At 34.5% G+C, this 17,873-nt stretch overlaps 2 protein-coding genes across 2 annotated transcripts; one reads left to right on the top strand and one right to left on the bottom strand.

Moving 5' to 3' along the window:
* Nucleotides 1–1,017: 1,017 nt before the first annotated feature.
* On the top strand, nt 1,018–4,374 carry LOC125815653 (L-galactose dehydrogenase). The gene is made up of 5 exons (XM_049495182.1): nt 1,018–1,269; nt 1,612–1,840; nt 2,372–2,671; nt 3,116–3,244; nt 3,969–4,374. Exons 1-5 carry the CDS (start codon nt 1,094–1,096, stop codon nt 4,098–4,100), a joined length of 966 nt encoding a protein of 321 aa, XP_049351139.1. The 5' UTR covers nt 1,018–1,093; the 3' UTR covers nt 4,101–4,374.
* A 244-nt stretch (nt 4,375–4,618) lies between these two features.
* LOC125815642 (probable protein S-acyltransferase 23) lies at nt 4,619–14,273 on the bottom strand. The gene is made up of 13 exons (XM_049495168.1): nt 13,837–14,273; nt 13,601–13,741; nt 12,735–12,847; nt 10,872–10,951; nt 9,572–9,735; nt 8,526–8,664; nt 8,336–8,435; nt 7,172–7,223; nt 7,013–7,090; nt 6,818–6,916; nt 6,023–6,101; nt 5,757–5,905; nt 4,619–5,144 (listed from the first exon to the last, which is right to left on the bottom strand). The coding sequence occupies exons 1-13, from the start codon at nt 14,080–14,082 to the stop codon at nt 4,956–4,958; spliced, it is 1,629 nt and encodes a 542-aa protein (XP_049351125.1). The 5' UTR covers nt 14,083–14,273; the 3' UTR covers nt 4,619–4,955.
* Between the last annotated feature and the right edge of the window lie 3,600 nt (nt 14,274–17,873).

Here is a 17,873-nt window from a genome sequence, read left to right as displayed (position 1 = left end):
AAGAGCAAGCAGGCAGAAAAATCTTTGTCCAATCAAATATAGCCCAGGCCCATTAGTGGCCCACAACAAAGTTCTCGAATAAAGTTTCAATTGGGGGAATTATTTGAACACTCGATATTATAGTGTTAATTACTTATATGTTTTAGCAAATATAAATGATGTACAAAAATGTTAGTTGCTCGTATAAAGAAATACAAAGAAAAAAATGTTATGTTAATAATTAAAACTACTGAATACATTAAAAGTGGGTTCTAATTCATTAAATATACAAAATATATTGTACATTTTCATGCATGAAAGTTAATTGCTCATACAAGAAATTAAAAAAAAAAAACAGTTAAAATCATCGAATACATAATTGCATTCTCTCTATATATATATTAAATAAATGATGCGTTAAAATGTATACGTCAACTTTCGAATGAAATCGTGTATTGAGAGGAATTCAAAAGAAATATTGGAGAACGAATAAAGTTTTTTTTTTTTAGGGATTTGGTAAAATCTCATTATGCTTGACTACTGGATTAAAACAAAATCAAAGAATAAATGCATATACCTTAATTTAGTTAAGCTAAAAGAGGAAAGGGTGATAAATACAAATCATAAGAGTAAATGCATTAACTTTTTTTTATTTGTTTCTATTCTATGTGCAGAGTTCGCATTAGAGTTAGAGTAAATGCATAAACCTTTTTTTAAAAATTTGTTTCCTACTCAATATCCAGAATTCGTATTAAAATTTTAATTAAATTCAAATCATACATAACAAAGTTCATTTGAGAGTAACACTCCCCATAAAATTTTCTTTATATTCAAAACTCGTATCCAAAACCTTTGGATAATAATGAATTCACCAGTGCATCCTAAAAAGGGAGGGGGTGGTGGTGATATTTTATTTTTAGATAGGAGTATTTTGATGAAATATCGATATTATTAGTATTAAATATACAAAATTTTGATGAAATATCGATATCATTAATACTCCATAGTTATGATTTTCCTGTTTCTTTAGGGTCACTCATCCACTCACATTTGTCATCTTCTCATTGAAGCAGAGGAGTATCTTTCACATTTCAAAGCCCTAATATTTACATCAATGGCAGCTCAGACATTGCAGCTCCGACCACTGGGCAACACTGGACTCAATCTCAGCTCTGTCGGCTTCGGCGCTTCTCCTCTCGGCAAGGTTTTCGGCGATGTCTCCGAACAAGACGCCTTCGCCGCCGTCCGGGAAGCCTTTCGCCTCGGCGTCAATTTCTTTGACACTTCCCCGTACATAATCTATCTCTTTGTCATCTTCTATTTTAGACTGAAGTTATCCAGCAGATGATTATGTATTTAGAAATACACATATAGTTGAATTTCTTCTTTAAAAGCATGAATTTTGAATTACATCTGCATTTAGTGTTATGAGTAGTGGATGCAGTCTTATCAGCCCGCACTGATTTAAAATTTTGATCAACCTCTACTATTTGAATTTTGTGAATGACCAGGAATATGCATAAGTGATTTGAATTTTGGATCCGCATCTTGAATCATTTTGCTGTTTAATTCGGAAATGATAGTTGAACTACTGAAATTATTGGTCCTTTTCTAAAATTGGTGACTTTTCAGGTATTATGGAGGAACGTTATCGGAAAAGGTACTAGGGAAAGCTTTGAAGGCTCTTGGAGTACCTAGAGATCAGTACATTGTGTCTACAAAATGTGGGAGGTACAAAGAGGGATTTGATTTTAGTGCTGAGAGAGTGACTAAAAGTATTGATGAGAGCTTGGAGAGGCTGCAGCTTGATTATGTTGATATGTTACAATGTCATGATATTGAATTTGGGTCCCTCGATCAGGTGCTTTATTGATCATTTAGGTTTGATTCTTCTACCTGATATTCTAGGAATCTTTCTTAACACCAATTTTTCTAAATAGTTCGTAAATATGTATGATATAAAAGGTCATGATTTTGTAAGACTTTTTATATTGTTTCCAAATATGTAACATTTACTTTTACTTAACATGTCTGATGCTTATTAAAATATTTTGATCCTCGTACTTCGAATTTTGTCATTCCTTCAGATTGAAGGGAGTTCCTCATAAGGTTTGGCCAAGTGACGTGTTAGCCTTGTAAATCTCTTTTGATTCCTTCCTCAACTTGTCATATTGATTACACATCAAACTACGTAATTTGTTCTCAGTGTTTGATATGTCTGGTTTTCAAAATCTTATCTTTCTTTGTGACATTATCCAGAGGTAGTCTTTGTTTTTGAAAGTAAAGTTTACAGCCCTTCTTCCTCCTTTCCCACTTTATCATTATTTTGTTTGCGGAAATATGTAGTTTTAGCATGGGAGTTTTAGTGGATGTTTATTTTTGTCTCGAACAGATTGTGAATGAGACACTTCCCGCCCTTCTAAAATTGAAGCAAGCTGGAAAGATCCGCTTCATTGGTATAACCGGCCTACCTTTGGGGATATTCACTTATGTGCTTGATTGCGTCCCTCCAGGCACAGTTGATGTCATCCTGTCATATTGTCACTACAGTGTCAACGATTCAACTTTGGAGGATCTGTTGCCATACCTGAAGAGCAAGGGTGTGGGGGTGATCAGTGCTTCTCCTCTTTCAATGGGTCTTCTTACTGAGGCTGGTGGTCCAGAGTGGCACCCTGCTTCTTCTGAACTTAAGGTCAATAATTCATTTTTCTCCCTTGCTAATACTATCCCATAAGAGTATGGATTACTTGCTAAAAGTGCCCTGCTTTAGATTTGTTATGTTGTATCATCTCTGCAATGTATTCATTTCTTCCCATCTGATCTGCCAATAGATGAAGATTGAATGTTTGGATATTGTACTCAGACTAAAGTTTGAACTCCTTCAAGATATTGCATATTGAAATTTCAACACAGAGAAGATCTCACTGAATCGGACACTTGACTTTTAAATCCATGGACAGCTTCTAACTTGATATGAGATGTCTTATTTTCAACTTGTGCTTGTTTGTATCCACTCTCCCAAAGTTGTTCTTCTCTCCACTCTTCAATGCTTCTTCCTGAATCTTCTCCCAAAATAAAACTGAGTTTTTTCTTAATTTTCTTACTCACTCAAATGTCTGCATATTTGCATCACCAGGCTGCCTGCCGAGCTGCTGCTGATCACTGCAAAGGAAAGGGAAAGAATATCTCAAAATTAGCCTTGCAGTACAGCTTAGCAAATACCGATATTTCTTCCATACTAGTGGGGATGAAGTCTGTTAAAGAGGTTATCTTTTTTCATCGATTTTTATCCTCTACATCTGATTCTTCATTTATAAATCCCATGTCATTTTTTGATATTATATTTTACATGTGTCGCTAAAAAGGATTGGCTGGCTTTACTATGTTGCTGAAAGGAAAAAGAGTAGGCAACAGAAAGTTATTTTTTTGACAGATGAAAAATGGATTTGCTTTCTTATACAGACTACAAATTGGATAAAATAGTTGGATGAGGTAGAAAATCATGACCCCTTTGAACAGGACTCTGAGATTGTGCAAGTGAATAGGGACAAAAGAATGAGCCTGCAGTCTGGTGTTTTTCCAAATTCGCACATCTGTTCTTTGTCAACTTTTCTGCCAAAGCATGTGTGGTCATACTTCCCTTTCTTGATTCAACACCTAAAAACAGAAGCATAGATGATGATTGGTCACTCTCAGGACGAGCTATACATTAGAAGTATGCATGTCATTTTCTCATTTCATTTTCAGAAACGAGTGCTGATTGAATTTCATATAGCTGACCATAACTAATTTAGATTAAGGAATAGTTGATTGTTTGGTCGAGTACTAGTTAACTTGCAAGTCCTTTCTGGAAGTGTTCTTGAGCTGGAAGCTTGAGGAACATAAAATTTGCAGCAAATGTCTGGCAATGTTATTTGAATGCCTAGACTAAGCATCCTTTTTAGATGGCTTTATATTGGCTTTTGTCATGATATATCTTTTGCTTGAAGGTGGAGGAAAATATAGCAGCTGCCCTAGAACTAGCAACGGCTGGAATGGATGAAGAAACATTATCAGAGATCACAGACATTCTGAAACCAGTGAAGAATCAGACATGGCCTAGCGGTATCCAACAAAGTTGATTTGTTTGACAGTTCAACGAGCTGTGCAATAAGATCTTGCGAATTGTGATCTCCTAGTTGTGCATGTTTATTTTCACTTGGACATCTAAAACTAGTCCAAATTGAAATTGTATGTTGTATTCTTCCAGCCTTTTACATATCAAAGTTAAAATAACGAATAAATGTTGCAGTGTTTTAAGTATAGGAGGCCAGTTTCGATTTTTAATGTCTTTTTGGGACCTGTCTAAACAGAGATTTTAATGGGAGCAAATTGGATCTAATGTTGTGGACATGTGGTCCAAGTTCACGAAAAATTACTGTAATGTTTTAGTTTTGGGGACCACATTTGATAATTCAAATTGTGTTTACTCCAAGTGGTAAACGATTTGATGGATGAAGGTAGGAGACCCATATTTGACCTTATACAATAATTATAAACCATCATTAAATATTGGATATTCAAGTAATGGTAAAAGAATATTTGTAAATGTCGTACATAGCGGTAACTCAAATATGAAATAAAATTACAGTAAAATTTCTTCTTTAATAATACTACACACATTCGCCTTAAACTCCTCCTCGAAAGTCTTCTCATCACTCAAATATTTGATATGTAAAGATATACAAAGAACAGTATCAGTTTCAATGCAGCAAGAGTTGCAGATCCCCCCCCTCCCCCTATATTTTTGTGGGATGATATATATTTTACAATGTAAATAAACCAGAGCCCCTTATATTTTTTTCTTTTGGTACATTGGGAGACTAGAAATAAACCAAAGCCCCTAGGATCCTTCACAAATACTGAAGAGGTCACCTGGAGCCTGGAGGGGTCTGGTTATATATGCATCCTTTAGCAAGCAGGGATTACAAATGCTGCTAGCTTGCGACGTGCTGCAATGGTGGCCATGCTATCTCATCATCATTTGTGTAACCATTGATAAGGAAATCAGAGCAATTCTTTCGACATCCATGGTTATAGGGATTTCGGAACCTCCCATCTGGACCACGAAGATAACCATATCTCACAGCATTTGCCATCTCATTTGTTGTGAGATTCCGAGCAATCTGCATGGAAGGAAAAAGGTTCATAGCGTCAATTACAAGAGTTTCATAAAGGAAAGCTCCTCTGCATTACAATACTGATGCCCTACTGAGATACATCTCTTAATTCTTAAATACTATAGCAAGTTACTAAATCCCTCATAAAGGTGAGGGTAGCCGATACATAAACCCCAGCCTCCTTTTCGCTCTTTGAAAGTTCTCACAAGAGATGAATTCACGTCAGTCAAGTTAGACTGCATAAAGGACTACCCACAGATTCCATATCCAGCACCAGTGCATCAAAGACGTTGGAACTTGTTTCAAGTATGTCAAGAACTGTTTAAACAATCAATGATCTTACTGAGATAGCTCCAAATTCACTATTACTAACACTAGAAGACGAGACAGCTAAACTTAAGTTTCCTTGGAAAGTCTTGAGTGCTTAATAATTCACCTACAGTGGTTTCAGAAGCAACTATACAACTGTTGATATATATGGGATCAGGTTCATTTATACTAACTAGTTTGGGGAATTTCATTCCCTTTCAAGGGCATTTTTTCATGAGCAAGCTAACTATAGGCTTCAGTTGCTTAATGATTAAGGAGGGCAAGAAAACCAAGAAATCTAATCTATACCTGGGATATCTGTATTACGCAGAGAGTTACAGAAGCAATTAGAATAACCCCATCCATGAACAGAAAAGCGATTACACCAGGATACGCAAAGAAAACATGATGTAACCACGATTCATCGGCTACCAACAATGGTACTGATGTCCAAATTCCTGCAAGAGGTAAACGGTTCCAACTGTCTTAAACAACCCAGTGTCACTTTATTAGAGTATGCTACCAGTAGCATTCTTAAGACTGTTAATATTAAAGATAAAGTGCTTTTAACATACTTTGAAGAGCAACTGCAGCACCAATTATAGATGTCAAAGAACCCATACAAAGGAAAATGAAAAAGTCCCGCTTATTCCTCTGCAAGGTTCAGCAAAAATAATAATGAAGTAATGGTCAAAAGCACAGGAATTAAGAAAATACTTGCAAAACTCCAACAACTTGGAATATGCAAGAAGTGTTTGTAACCAGCATTTAGTGAGGAAATCAACAAAGTGATGCAAGACAGCCAAAAGAAAGAAAAGGAATAAGTAATGAAATTGATGCCTGACAAATCTCAGAAGGGAAGTGTCGATTATGTAAGTACTGTAATATTATCATAGTTTACTGAAGATGTGAGAAAAGATAGGAGTCATGAACAGGAATACAAAATAAACAACAAAATACTGCCTGTTAACCATGGATAATTGTCACTTCTTCCAGAATTTTATCCCGGAAAACAGTTTGGACATAGAAGTGTTGCAATTTTCCAGAATTCAAAAAACTCCAAAAAGTTGTTTTCAACAATTTTCAGTCCAAATCACTCACAAAAATTCAAACAATTCCAATTTGTATGCATGTCCAAACACAACTCCACTTTCCAAATACCATTTTCAACTTGAAAACAAATACTGCTACTTTTTTCTGAAGTTCACAATTTTTATGTTCAAACACCCACTAACACTCATTTGTATCGCATCTAACCAGACAGGTTCCCTAGGGGACAAAACAAAAGGAATAACCAGGCATACAGAAAAACAGCTAGCAAATTTTTGTACACTGCATACGTCCCTTTAGTAGCTTATAAATAGTCATACCTTCCCCACACAATTTGAGACCCAAGGGCAATGATGATCGAATTGTTCAACACAGCGGTTGCAAGTAGGACAGTGTTTTGACCGAACAGGTCGTATGATCTGGCATAAAAATGTTCAACAATCAACATGACAATACAAATGCAACATCAACAAAGAATATATCTTGTAGTAAAAAGACTAGGTTTTCTGAGAAACCTTGCAGGTGGGACAAAGCTGAGACCAGTTCCCAGTCCAACTGGAAGTATTGTTCAGATCAATATTCAATAGTGGATCCTGGAAAAATCAACTAACATCATTAAGTAAATTAGAGGATATTAAAATCATTGTTGAATAATTCCAAAATGAGAGTGGTACCTGAGCATCAGGTTGACCAGCAACCGCGGTTTTGATGTAACCTGGATCTTTACTGCAAAGAAAATGAAGCAATCATCTTTGGCTCCATAAGGCATGAGAAGCTAAGTGCAGACATATTTTAACCAAAAGAACACGTATGACAAAATGTTTACCTATAGCTTTCAGGGCCAAAATTAGGATATCACCAGATAAACAAGCCCATTCATTTAAATCCAACATTGTACAGGACAAGTCCAAAAAATCTATAACAATGCTAGGGATCATAGTGACATTAAGGACAAGAAAGAGAAGACTGATTGAGTAGATGGTTCATCAATGATAATGGTGGAAGGGAAGGGAAACAAGGGAAAGGAAGATGAAGCATCTTTAAGAACAAATGATCCTGTTGCTTTAAAAAATCAGTTTTTCTTCAACTTCATCAAAATCCAGTTTGGAAAGATCTAACTCCCCTTTCATAAATTTATGGGTTTAATGGATCGCTGAATCACACAAGTTAACTTTTATGTGTCAGGGAACATGTCAGTTATTTGCAGTTCTATGACAGTGACTGCTGTCAGCGTTCCAGAGTGCTGTGTTCCTCATCTAGTACATACTTAAAATTTGTGCATCATACTACAGAGTTTGTAGAATAAGGCAAAGGGAAATAATAGATTATAAGCAACATTTGCACTTTATACCAGTATCAACATTTGCCTCGAAATTTTTGTGCCTCATACTCTGAACTGCGGAACCCTTAGGCACAGTGGCGAATCTAGAGCCAAAAAAAAGGGCATCCGCACCCGTGGCCTTTTCGTAAAATTAGATATTTTATATGTATATTTTTTAAGATTTTGTATAATATTATATTCTTGCACCCGTACTACAAGAAATCTAAATGGTCCACATGGTTAAATGTTGAGCTTTTGACCTTGAGGATGAAGGATCAATTCTCACTTCAATACATTCTACTTGGTGCACCCATGTTCAAAAAATCCTAGATTCGCCTCTGCTTAGGCACTGCCATACTCTGATTACGTTTATTATTTGCTTAAATAGAATAAAAACACAAAAATTCCCATCGACTTCAATACCATATGGGGTTTAGGCGTTTAGCACAATATCATAGTAAATTAAGTTGGGTTTTGCTGCCTCAATCACTTGAGTAATTAAACAGGAAAAAGTTACCTACTGCAACGAACTAACACTAGGAGTGCGGCAACTGCCAGGGAAACAGCAGTCCATCCCCAAAGTGCGACAACAGCAGTAACTTTTGTAAGACCAGGAGCTAGCAAAAACAAGATCCAGTAACAATTAGCTAGTGGTGCCTCCAATTAAAAGAACAAAAAGAAATACCACTAGAAGTACCATCACCCACCAAAGAGGACTGAACTGATGAAGAGAATGACGTTGACAAGAACAACGGAGAATAGAATTGGAGCATAACCTTTATACCCCATTTTAGCAGGGCAAATCTTGTCTTTCCACTGCTTTCTCTGTGACCGTTGGGCATTAGACTGCACAACATTGAATTTCAAACTGTCATTCAGACAAAATACTTCCAACCTCAAGACACTGCTACAAAAATGAGAAACAGTAATTGCAGAACGATAGAGAGAAAAATCAGCATGGTACTTGAAAATTGTAAGATTTCAGGTAACATAATTTATCTTAACTGCTGAATTTTCCCCTATTTTTGAGTTTGTTTGGGGGAGAAGGATGTTGCAACTCTAATAAAAATAGATTGAACAGCACCTGAGAGCAGTTTATAGAAAAATAGTAGAATGACCTGACCACTGCAGGCATTCCCTCCTCCATTGCGCAATCGTAAATATAGTTCAACATTTTCTTTCACGCCTCACAAGTCAATCATTCTTTCGTGCAAAGGAACATTTTGAAACTAAAACTTACTCTGCAAGCTTTACGAGCTTCATCATGCAAACTTCTCTTTTTCACAATAAAAAGCTCATGGGATTAGAGTCACACAACTAGAGCAAGATATGAGTTCTAATAACTGCCATACAACATGTTCACATGCATTACTTCATGAACTATAAGTTTTGCTATGAGTTTGAGATTAGGAGAAGCTTTTACCATTTGGAATCATAAATTAAGTGCCCCATTATTTTAGACATCCAGTCCTCTCATAATGAAATAAACAAAACCACTTGTACGGAGCATTTTGCTCAAGAAAGATTAATCCAGAAACATTCAATTAAATAACAGGACAGGTTGGAAGGCGATCAAAAATACCTTCTTCACCATCTATAAAGGTATTTATTTGAGACGTGAAATTCATGACAATCCAAGGCATCCATGAACATTATGAATTTCAGCAAGGATAAAAAAAAAAACCTCGTTACAAGGAAAAGGACAGACACACAAATATACAAGGAGATAATTTCTATAAAAGGAGTTACCTACAAGTATAAGTGCTATTTGCAGATGACCTTTATCAGATGCAAGCTCTGCAGGAGTAAGTCCTGCATTATCTTTGACTGTTAATTCCTCCTTTGTGCCTGCATGTACAAGTAAAGTGCAAGCCTCTGCATTTCCTCTTAATGCTGCCCAATGCAAAGGAGTGCAACCTGCAAACCTTTGAAGTATCAGCATTTACAACTATGTTTGTGGCTCTAAACAATAATTTGACGTCTGGATGTATGTAGATAGCAATTATCACGGTCAATCAGTAAAATTTAATTAAAAAATAAGATCAACCAAATCCTCTTCCAGAAAAAGCATTATTCACTAGCAAGTATAATGGTCAATCAGTAAAATTTAATTAAAAAAATAAGATCACCAAAACCAAGCATTATTCACATCAGTCATGGTTAGAACACCCTCGAGGAAAAATGAGCAATTAAAAAACACATGAAGCCAATGGACACTTAGTCCCAAACTTTCAGAAATGACCATGCCAAAATCTTAGAATGCTGCAAAATGGAAATACAGGACCCATACATTAATGGAAGAATGATAAGCAATCCCACAACAAAAGGAGGAAAAAAACCTCAAACCACATTCTAAGTCTTCCTCTTCCAAAGGTTCATCCCAGAAAAACACATAAAATCCCACTTGATTTCAACATATCAACAAGAAGAGACTTGCTCAAAGGAGTTCTGGACTTCATTCTCCACTGAGTATATACTCTTGACAGCCAATATACAATTCTTCACAAAAAGTCCTGCAATGTTACTTTCTTTCTGTCCATTGTTTATGAAGTTTCAAGCAAAAGGAGGGACATTCAGACCCCAATTTCAAACTGTTGCTTTGAACTACTAAACAGAAGTTTCCCCAGAACTAACAAAACAGGAACTCATTCCTTTAACAAAGTGTAAAATTTATGTAGACCATCATTTTATTAAAAGAAGCACCAGAAAACAAACTACTAATAAGATGCTTAGAATCTCCACCTGTACTCAAACTTAGACGAGAGAAGAAGTTATTAGACACTGCAACTTGCATTTCATATTTACACAAGCATTTTTTACAAGACATTATTACACAACCATAACTGTTGGATAACATAGACTATGAAGCAACACTAACTACGGAACATACCAACTTCAGTGCTGCATCTATTATTTCCATTTCCATCAAATTATCATAATTAATGACTATGATTGGCAGGCCACATTCATCAGCAAAAATCTCCCCAACTTGCAAAAGCATTACATTTACACCAAGAGAATTTAAGAAAATGGTACATTCAATATAAACATACCATTTTTATCTTGTCTCCCTTGGAAAGCATCTCTGAATAGAAGTAACCTAACTGTATCACCAAATCCCTTGTATGCAGCCCTAGTTGGAAATACCAGGGAAAATACTTATAAGAAACATAACATAATGGACAACTGCAGCTAAGAAATGAGATAACAATATAAAGAACTATCATGAAGATCAACTAGTAAAACATTCATTTTTAAATTCCACAAACCAACACCAGAGGGCAAGTACTCTGCCTTCCGTTTGATAAAAACAAAATTTTCAATGTCCAATAGGGAATGTGGAACGCCCCAAATTGCATGCAATACCAGGAATAAAAGATTTAAGATACTGAGAGTAGAAAGGAACACCAAAGCTTTAAAACTAAAAACTAAATCAGAATCAAGAGTGGTATACAATGTCAAACAATGATACAGTCTCGCAGTTTAGACTTGTTAAGATGACACTACTAATAGGAAGTTAGGAGCAAGCATAAATAAAGAGGGGAAATTACCAATCCAACTATAGCCAAAGCTAGAAAACATGGACATCAAACTTCACATATCCACGCCATACTTGAGTCCTGATGTTACACACCACTAAGACGTGTGCAACACCAATCCACCGAGTTGGGACCTTCACCACTTTAGTCTCCACTCTACAACTAAAAGACAACACTTCTTCCCCAGTTTTCTGTCTGTAGTTTATTAAATGGGATCTTTTAAAGAAGTTTGGGAGTTACTTTGTAAGAAACAAACTTCTGACCAAATTGCCTATCAACTCCTTTATTCGAACAACGTGAAATCATAAAGGAAGAGGAAGACACATCCTTATCAGATCTAGGCACAGTGTAGTGTTTACAACCTTTTTAGTCATCAGAATTATTTTGGTACTTTCTATTGTATGTTGAATGACTGGAATCTATTATATGTGATAGTGGAATATATGAAATATATGGAGTTTGTTTTTGTGTTGTGATCTGATAGTCTTAGTATTTCTACATGTAACCAAGGCTAGATCAACTCCCATGGACATGTAAAACTTCCACATTTTTGCTTCACCGACGGTATATCTTCTACTTAGAGTGGTACAGGATCTTCTCTTAAGATTTGTGGTTTAACATATTTAAAATAGTTGACACTTGAATTTCTCACGTTCACGTCACATACTTAATTAACTTTACCTAGATTGCCCGAAGCCAGCTGAAAATGGTGTCCAAAATAATTACTCCCTCCATCCCATTTTATGTGGCACCATTTCCTTTTTGGTCAGTCCCAAAAAGAATGTCACATTTCCTTATATGGTAAGTATTTAAAGGTACAATTCCTCTTTTACCCTTGTTGGTTCCACTTAATCTTAAAGATAGTACTCCAATACATTTATGAGGAGAGAGAAAAGTGAGTCTACTTTTTAATATGACTATTTTTTGAAGGGGCAATTTGGTAAACATTTCAAAGTCTTCATTTATTTCTTAAACTCCATGCCCGGTCAAATGTTGCTAAATAAAATGGGACGGAGGGAGTAGTTTCTTTACCATTGTTCAGTGAGATACATAAGACTAAAATTAAAAAATCTGAGTATAAAAGAGGGCAATATTTTGGAATTTATCTGTTTATTAAGTACTCATGATTAGGGAAGTAGCCAGATCTCAGGCAAGGCAAGAAGAAATATCTATACGTAGAAGGATAATTTCAGTCCCAATAAAACTACAAGCGAACTTGCCATGAAGCTAACACAGACCACAAGCACATCCAGAGATCAGAACCAAAATATAGCAAAGAGTCATGGGAGATTTGTCACTTAAGAAGATGATGGATTTTCAACTCAAAACAGAAAACTCAAACTATAAGTCTATAAATGCTGGGGGTGCTAATCATACCAGTGAAGAGGGCTCCTCCCATCATTATCTGGTACATTAAGGTCAGCATGATACTTCGCAACAATGTGATTTACAAAAGCTGTTTGTCCATACTGAGCTGCAACATGAATTGCCTGTAAAGGAAGTACACATACTTCAACATTTGATATAACTGAAAAAAGAGCCTTTAAAGATAGCCTTATCCAAGAAAATTAGTTTCTAGAAGGTTATAAAATCAGGATTTCACACTGACAATTTTTGAATTATGTAATAAATCTAGCATGTGCTCTAGGTCTGGGGAAAATGGAAGAAGATGAATAATGGTCAAGAGGAAGCACGAGAACAAGAAGCCAGTAACTGATTATGAAACTTGGATAAAAAGAATTTAGGAATAATTAAGGGAGAGGTTCTGTATAATCCATCTGCACCAAGTGTCCCTGCCGATACAAGCACAGGTGATGGATCATTTATTTCATTGAAACCTTACACTTGGAGACTAAATAAACAAACAAAACGTAGTCCTTTTAATTCAAAGTTCAAACCAAATTCTCTTTTAGGTTTTCACCTATGGGTTTTCAGTTACAAGCCTATGACACTCTCATTAAGAAAAACAACTAGGAACTTTATTAATTCTGTTGCATACAACTTGGATGTTCCGGAAGCTACACAGAGACCTGACAATGGTATCAGTTCCATCATGGAACCAATGCAAAAAAACTTAGTTCCAGCTTTGCCTAAACCGTGAGGAGACCAAGGAAATTAGAAACGTTAACCACATCTTGTATTGCAAATACCAACTTATACAGATGGATTTGAAAATAGCAACAATAATACCGGAATTATGAATTGTTGGACATTACAAATGAACAGCAAGTATTATATATTACCCGATAGCCATTAACGTCAGCAGCCTCGACCCGTGCACCATTCTGCAACAACACATCGGCAGCTGCACTAGATCCCCGCACTGCTGCCCAATGCAACGCAGTCTGTCCCGAATTGTCCGTCGCATGGACATTTCCCCCGTGCTACACACGCCACCAAGGGTAAAATACCATACTTTACCTCCAAATGAACAATTAAAAACTTGATCCTCATTTAATAAAAAGTCAAATAATAATACCTCGATGATATATTGGACAATATCAGCGAAATTGTTGAGAGCAGCCCATTGAAGCGCGTAATATCCGTTACCGTCCGGCTGGTAAACGGAAACGCCGTCAACTTCAACGAATTTCCGGAGTTTGTCAAAATCACCGTAAGCGCAAGCAGAGTAAACATCGAGTATGGCTGGTTCGTTAGGGTTTCGAAAACCAGAAGTTTGCTGATCATTGGAGTCGGAAACGATCTCGATCTCTGATGAAGCCATTGACAATGTGAAATTAGAAAATTCTGGATCCAAGTGTTGAGGTTAGTAATAGTTCATTCAATTATCGTGAAGCTTTTTTTGCATTTACTGGGGAAGGTAGATATCATTCAAAGCACAATTTACTCTAGTGTGTTAATTACTTTACGGCTGCTGCCGCGCTCAACACGATGAACTTTAATAAGGATCATCAACTAAGACCAATTGAAATAAAGGATTGGGCATTCCCCATTCAACTAAGATAAAATTTATTTTTAATTTTATATGCTTTTTTATAAGAAATTCTTTTATATATTAGTCTATTTAAATTACTACAATTTTTTCTAACTTTCGTAGAAGGTTAAATATACCTCAAAGTTCAAAATTATTTAAAACTAGTAAAATTACCCGCACTTCACGTGGAAATTTAATAATACTTAAAATCTATCAGTCAGTAAAACTAAAACACTATATTATCTGACATACAAGATTACGTAATAACAAACATTAATAATGTAAAGGAAAATGAAACGTATTGCATCTTATCATTTATCCTTAATAACATAATCATAAATTATTTACGATAAAAATACATACCAAGATCTGTAACATAAGCAATAATGTCAGTGAGTCACTCAACATGAGTAAAATACACAAATATTTAATTGTGAAGAAGAAGAAGAACGTGAAGAGGAAGAAGAACATGAAGAGGTTCAGAATTTTTGTTGTTTTAAAATGAGAGGAAATCTCTCTATTTATAGATAACAAAGAATAGTGTAAACAAATATTTATTGTGCCTTATCGGAAAGGTTCCAACTATTTGGAAAAGTTGCAACTCTTTAGAAAGATCACAACCTTTCATAAAAGTCACAACTCTTCATAAAAGTCGCAACTTTTCATAAAAGTCGCAACTTTTCATTGAAGTCGCAACTTTTCATAAAAGTCACAATTTTTCATGAAAGGGGAAGACTAGTTTAGGAAATAAATAAATAAAAAGGAAATTCTGGTTTGTAGTGGCGCCGCGTAGGCGGACCTAAGGTTCTTTTTTATATATATATATATATATATATATATATATATATGATATGATATATGATGTATCGATTTTACCATGCGTTATATTTTTGGCTAAAAACTGCTTTTACTATGTCGTTTGGTGTGAGGTATAAAAAATAATAGTGATGGGATAAGAAAATAGTGTGGGATAAAATATGTGTATGTTGTTTGGTTGTCATGTTTGGAATTACTTATCCCACCATTTATATCATAGTGGTGAGATAAGTTATCTCATATACATGGTGGGATAAGTTATCCCAGGATAGCTAACCCCACGATAACTTATCCTGAAATAATTTGTTCCCAACCAAACAACCCTAGTTTAGCTCAAACTTTGGTTGTGCACAAAACAATTGTCATATGCTGCCAATGTGTGTGTCTACTTAAATGTGTACTTATACACATTCAAAATTGAAGAACATAAATATTACTAGCTGATACCAAATTAAAAAGGATTAGTTATTTATTATGAGAAAAAAACTTAAATAAAAGATATCACATCAAAAAGAGGGGAAAAAAATACAAAAGACAAAGAGGTAAAGAAGCAATACTTGATTTAGTTTATATATATGTCCTCTAACTTTGAATATATATAATACTTAAATTTATTTAAAAATTGAGCAAGTAAACGCAATAGTCATAAATATTGTCATTTCCATTATGGAAAAAAAAGAAGGAATATTGTAGCAAACGAATCAGACCATACCATTTGTATATAGGAAAAATCACACCATATACACATTTAAGGGTCAATATTACAAGTTTTAAACACATTCTTAAAATATTCTTACTTATAACAGTTTATTTACGGGTTATAACATATTACTTAAATTTAACTTTATTTAAAAATTAATTACAGGTTTATTTAAAAATAATTAATCTCTTTATATTTTTATATTAATTATTAATAGCTAGCTAATATAATTTCAGTTCCTTTTTTAAAATCGAAATTATCAGTTACACGAATTTAGGGATTTACATTGATTAGACTTCCTTTTTTACCGTTACACTCCAATTAATTTTATTTAAAAATCAATTTCCATTTATTTAATAAATGATTAATCTATTTATGGTTTATTATTATTAATTAATATTATGTAATTAAATTGATTTTTGTTCCTTTTTTAAATCTGAAATTATCAGTTACATAGATATAGGGATTCACCTACAACAAGTTTCCTTCTTTACCGTTACCACCTCCCATACGTCAATCCCTCCCCCCTCCCCCACGCTCATCCAGTTCTACATGCCATTAACACACTAGCCCAATTTTACCTTCATCTATCACATCTTTCTCACCACCAAACTACACTAACTTTACAATCCTCCATTCAATTTAGTTTTTTCAACAAAACCATGTCGAAGAAAATGGTTGCAACTCCTCGAAAGATCCCTCGATTAGTCGAAGGAACTTCTACGGATGAAGTTCATGCTCCATCTTTCAACATTTTGACTCAAACACCGCTGCCAAACATTGTTGAAACTCCGGCTAGGGGTAATTCATCTCTATTGAAAGATCAAAAACAAAAAAAAATGACTCAAACAAAAGGGTGAGTCCGATAAATCGAAAGGGGAAGAAGAGGAAGGGGAAAAATGTTGAAACCCCTTTTGATTTTGATTTTGATTTTGTTACTGAATCAAAAAAGAAAAAAAGAAAAAAAATAATGAATGTTGAAGTTGCTCAGTCGTCAAAACCATCTACAAGAAGATCCAAAAAAAAAAAAAGGAATCAGAAGTCCCAACACCTAAAAAAGACAAAAAAAATTGTTAGGGTAAATATTATATTCAATTTATTTTCACATTATTAAAACTACTGATTTTTTCCTAAAAATATCACATTATTCTTATATTATTTTCGAAATAGTTGTTTGAATGAAACATGTATGAAATCTGATTAATATGTGTATGATTCTGATTAAACAGTTGATTGTTGGATATTGTATGATTTGTGATATAATAGTGGTATACAAATGGTATGAATTGTGTTTTAACAGTAGTGTGATTGTCTATTAACTGTATATACAAAGAGTGAGAATGGTGCGATCAGTGAGAGTGAAGTTACTGATACGATTGCTAGCAAATCTGGTGGACCTCGCATAGCAAAAGAACATGTTCCGGATACCACCAATTATCCTACACCAAGACCACGTACAAGAAATTTGAAATAGTTGATTGCACCTTCTACTTTTTTAGAATTACATGTTTTTTTTTTACTTTTGAACAACTTTTTTGTATTTAAGTATTTGATGATATATAATATCATATGTTTTCTTCCAATCAGATACCATCTACATATGAATTACTGTTTGGCTATTATAATTTCAGGATACTAGTAATATACAGTTTTCATACCATTTGGATTCACTATTTTAAAATATCAGTGTGAATCCAAATTATACAATTAATGGATGAAACGTGTGTGAAATTTGATTAATATGTGTATGACACTCAATTTAATGTTTGATGGTTGGATATTGTATTAATTGTGATATAATATTGTTATACAAATGATATACATTGTGTGATTATATGAAATTGATTTATTGTTAGTATAATATGTGTGATATAAACTGAAGTTCGTGTTGGAATGAAACTTGAATAAGATTGGTATAAAGTTTGTTATATATTACACTATATTTACACTATCTTATATATTAATCTGGAATAAATTTTATTTCCAAGTATATTAAATCTGTATAAATAATTAATGAATCGCGTATATGAAATCTGGAATCTAAAATCTGAAATTTGTACAAATA

This window comes from Solanum verrucosum, unplaced genomic scaffold (genome assembly GCF_900185275.1).
Source record: "Solanum verrucosum unplaced genomic scaffold, falcon-dt-bn FXZP01000261.1, whole genome shotgun sequence".
In the NCBI taxonomy this organism is placed as follows: Eukaryota; Viridiplantae; Streptophyta; class Magnoliopsida; order Solanales; family Solanaceae; genus Solanum; species Solanum verrucosum.
The sequence above is the reverse complement of the archived record's forward strand: the minus strand, read 5'-3'. Positions and strand labels throughout refer to the sequence as shown.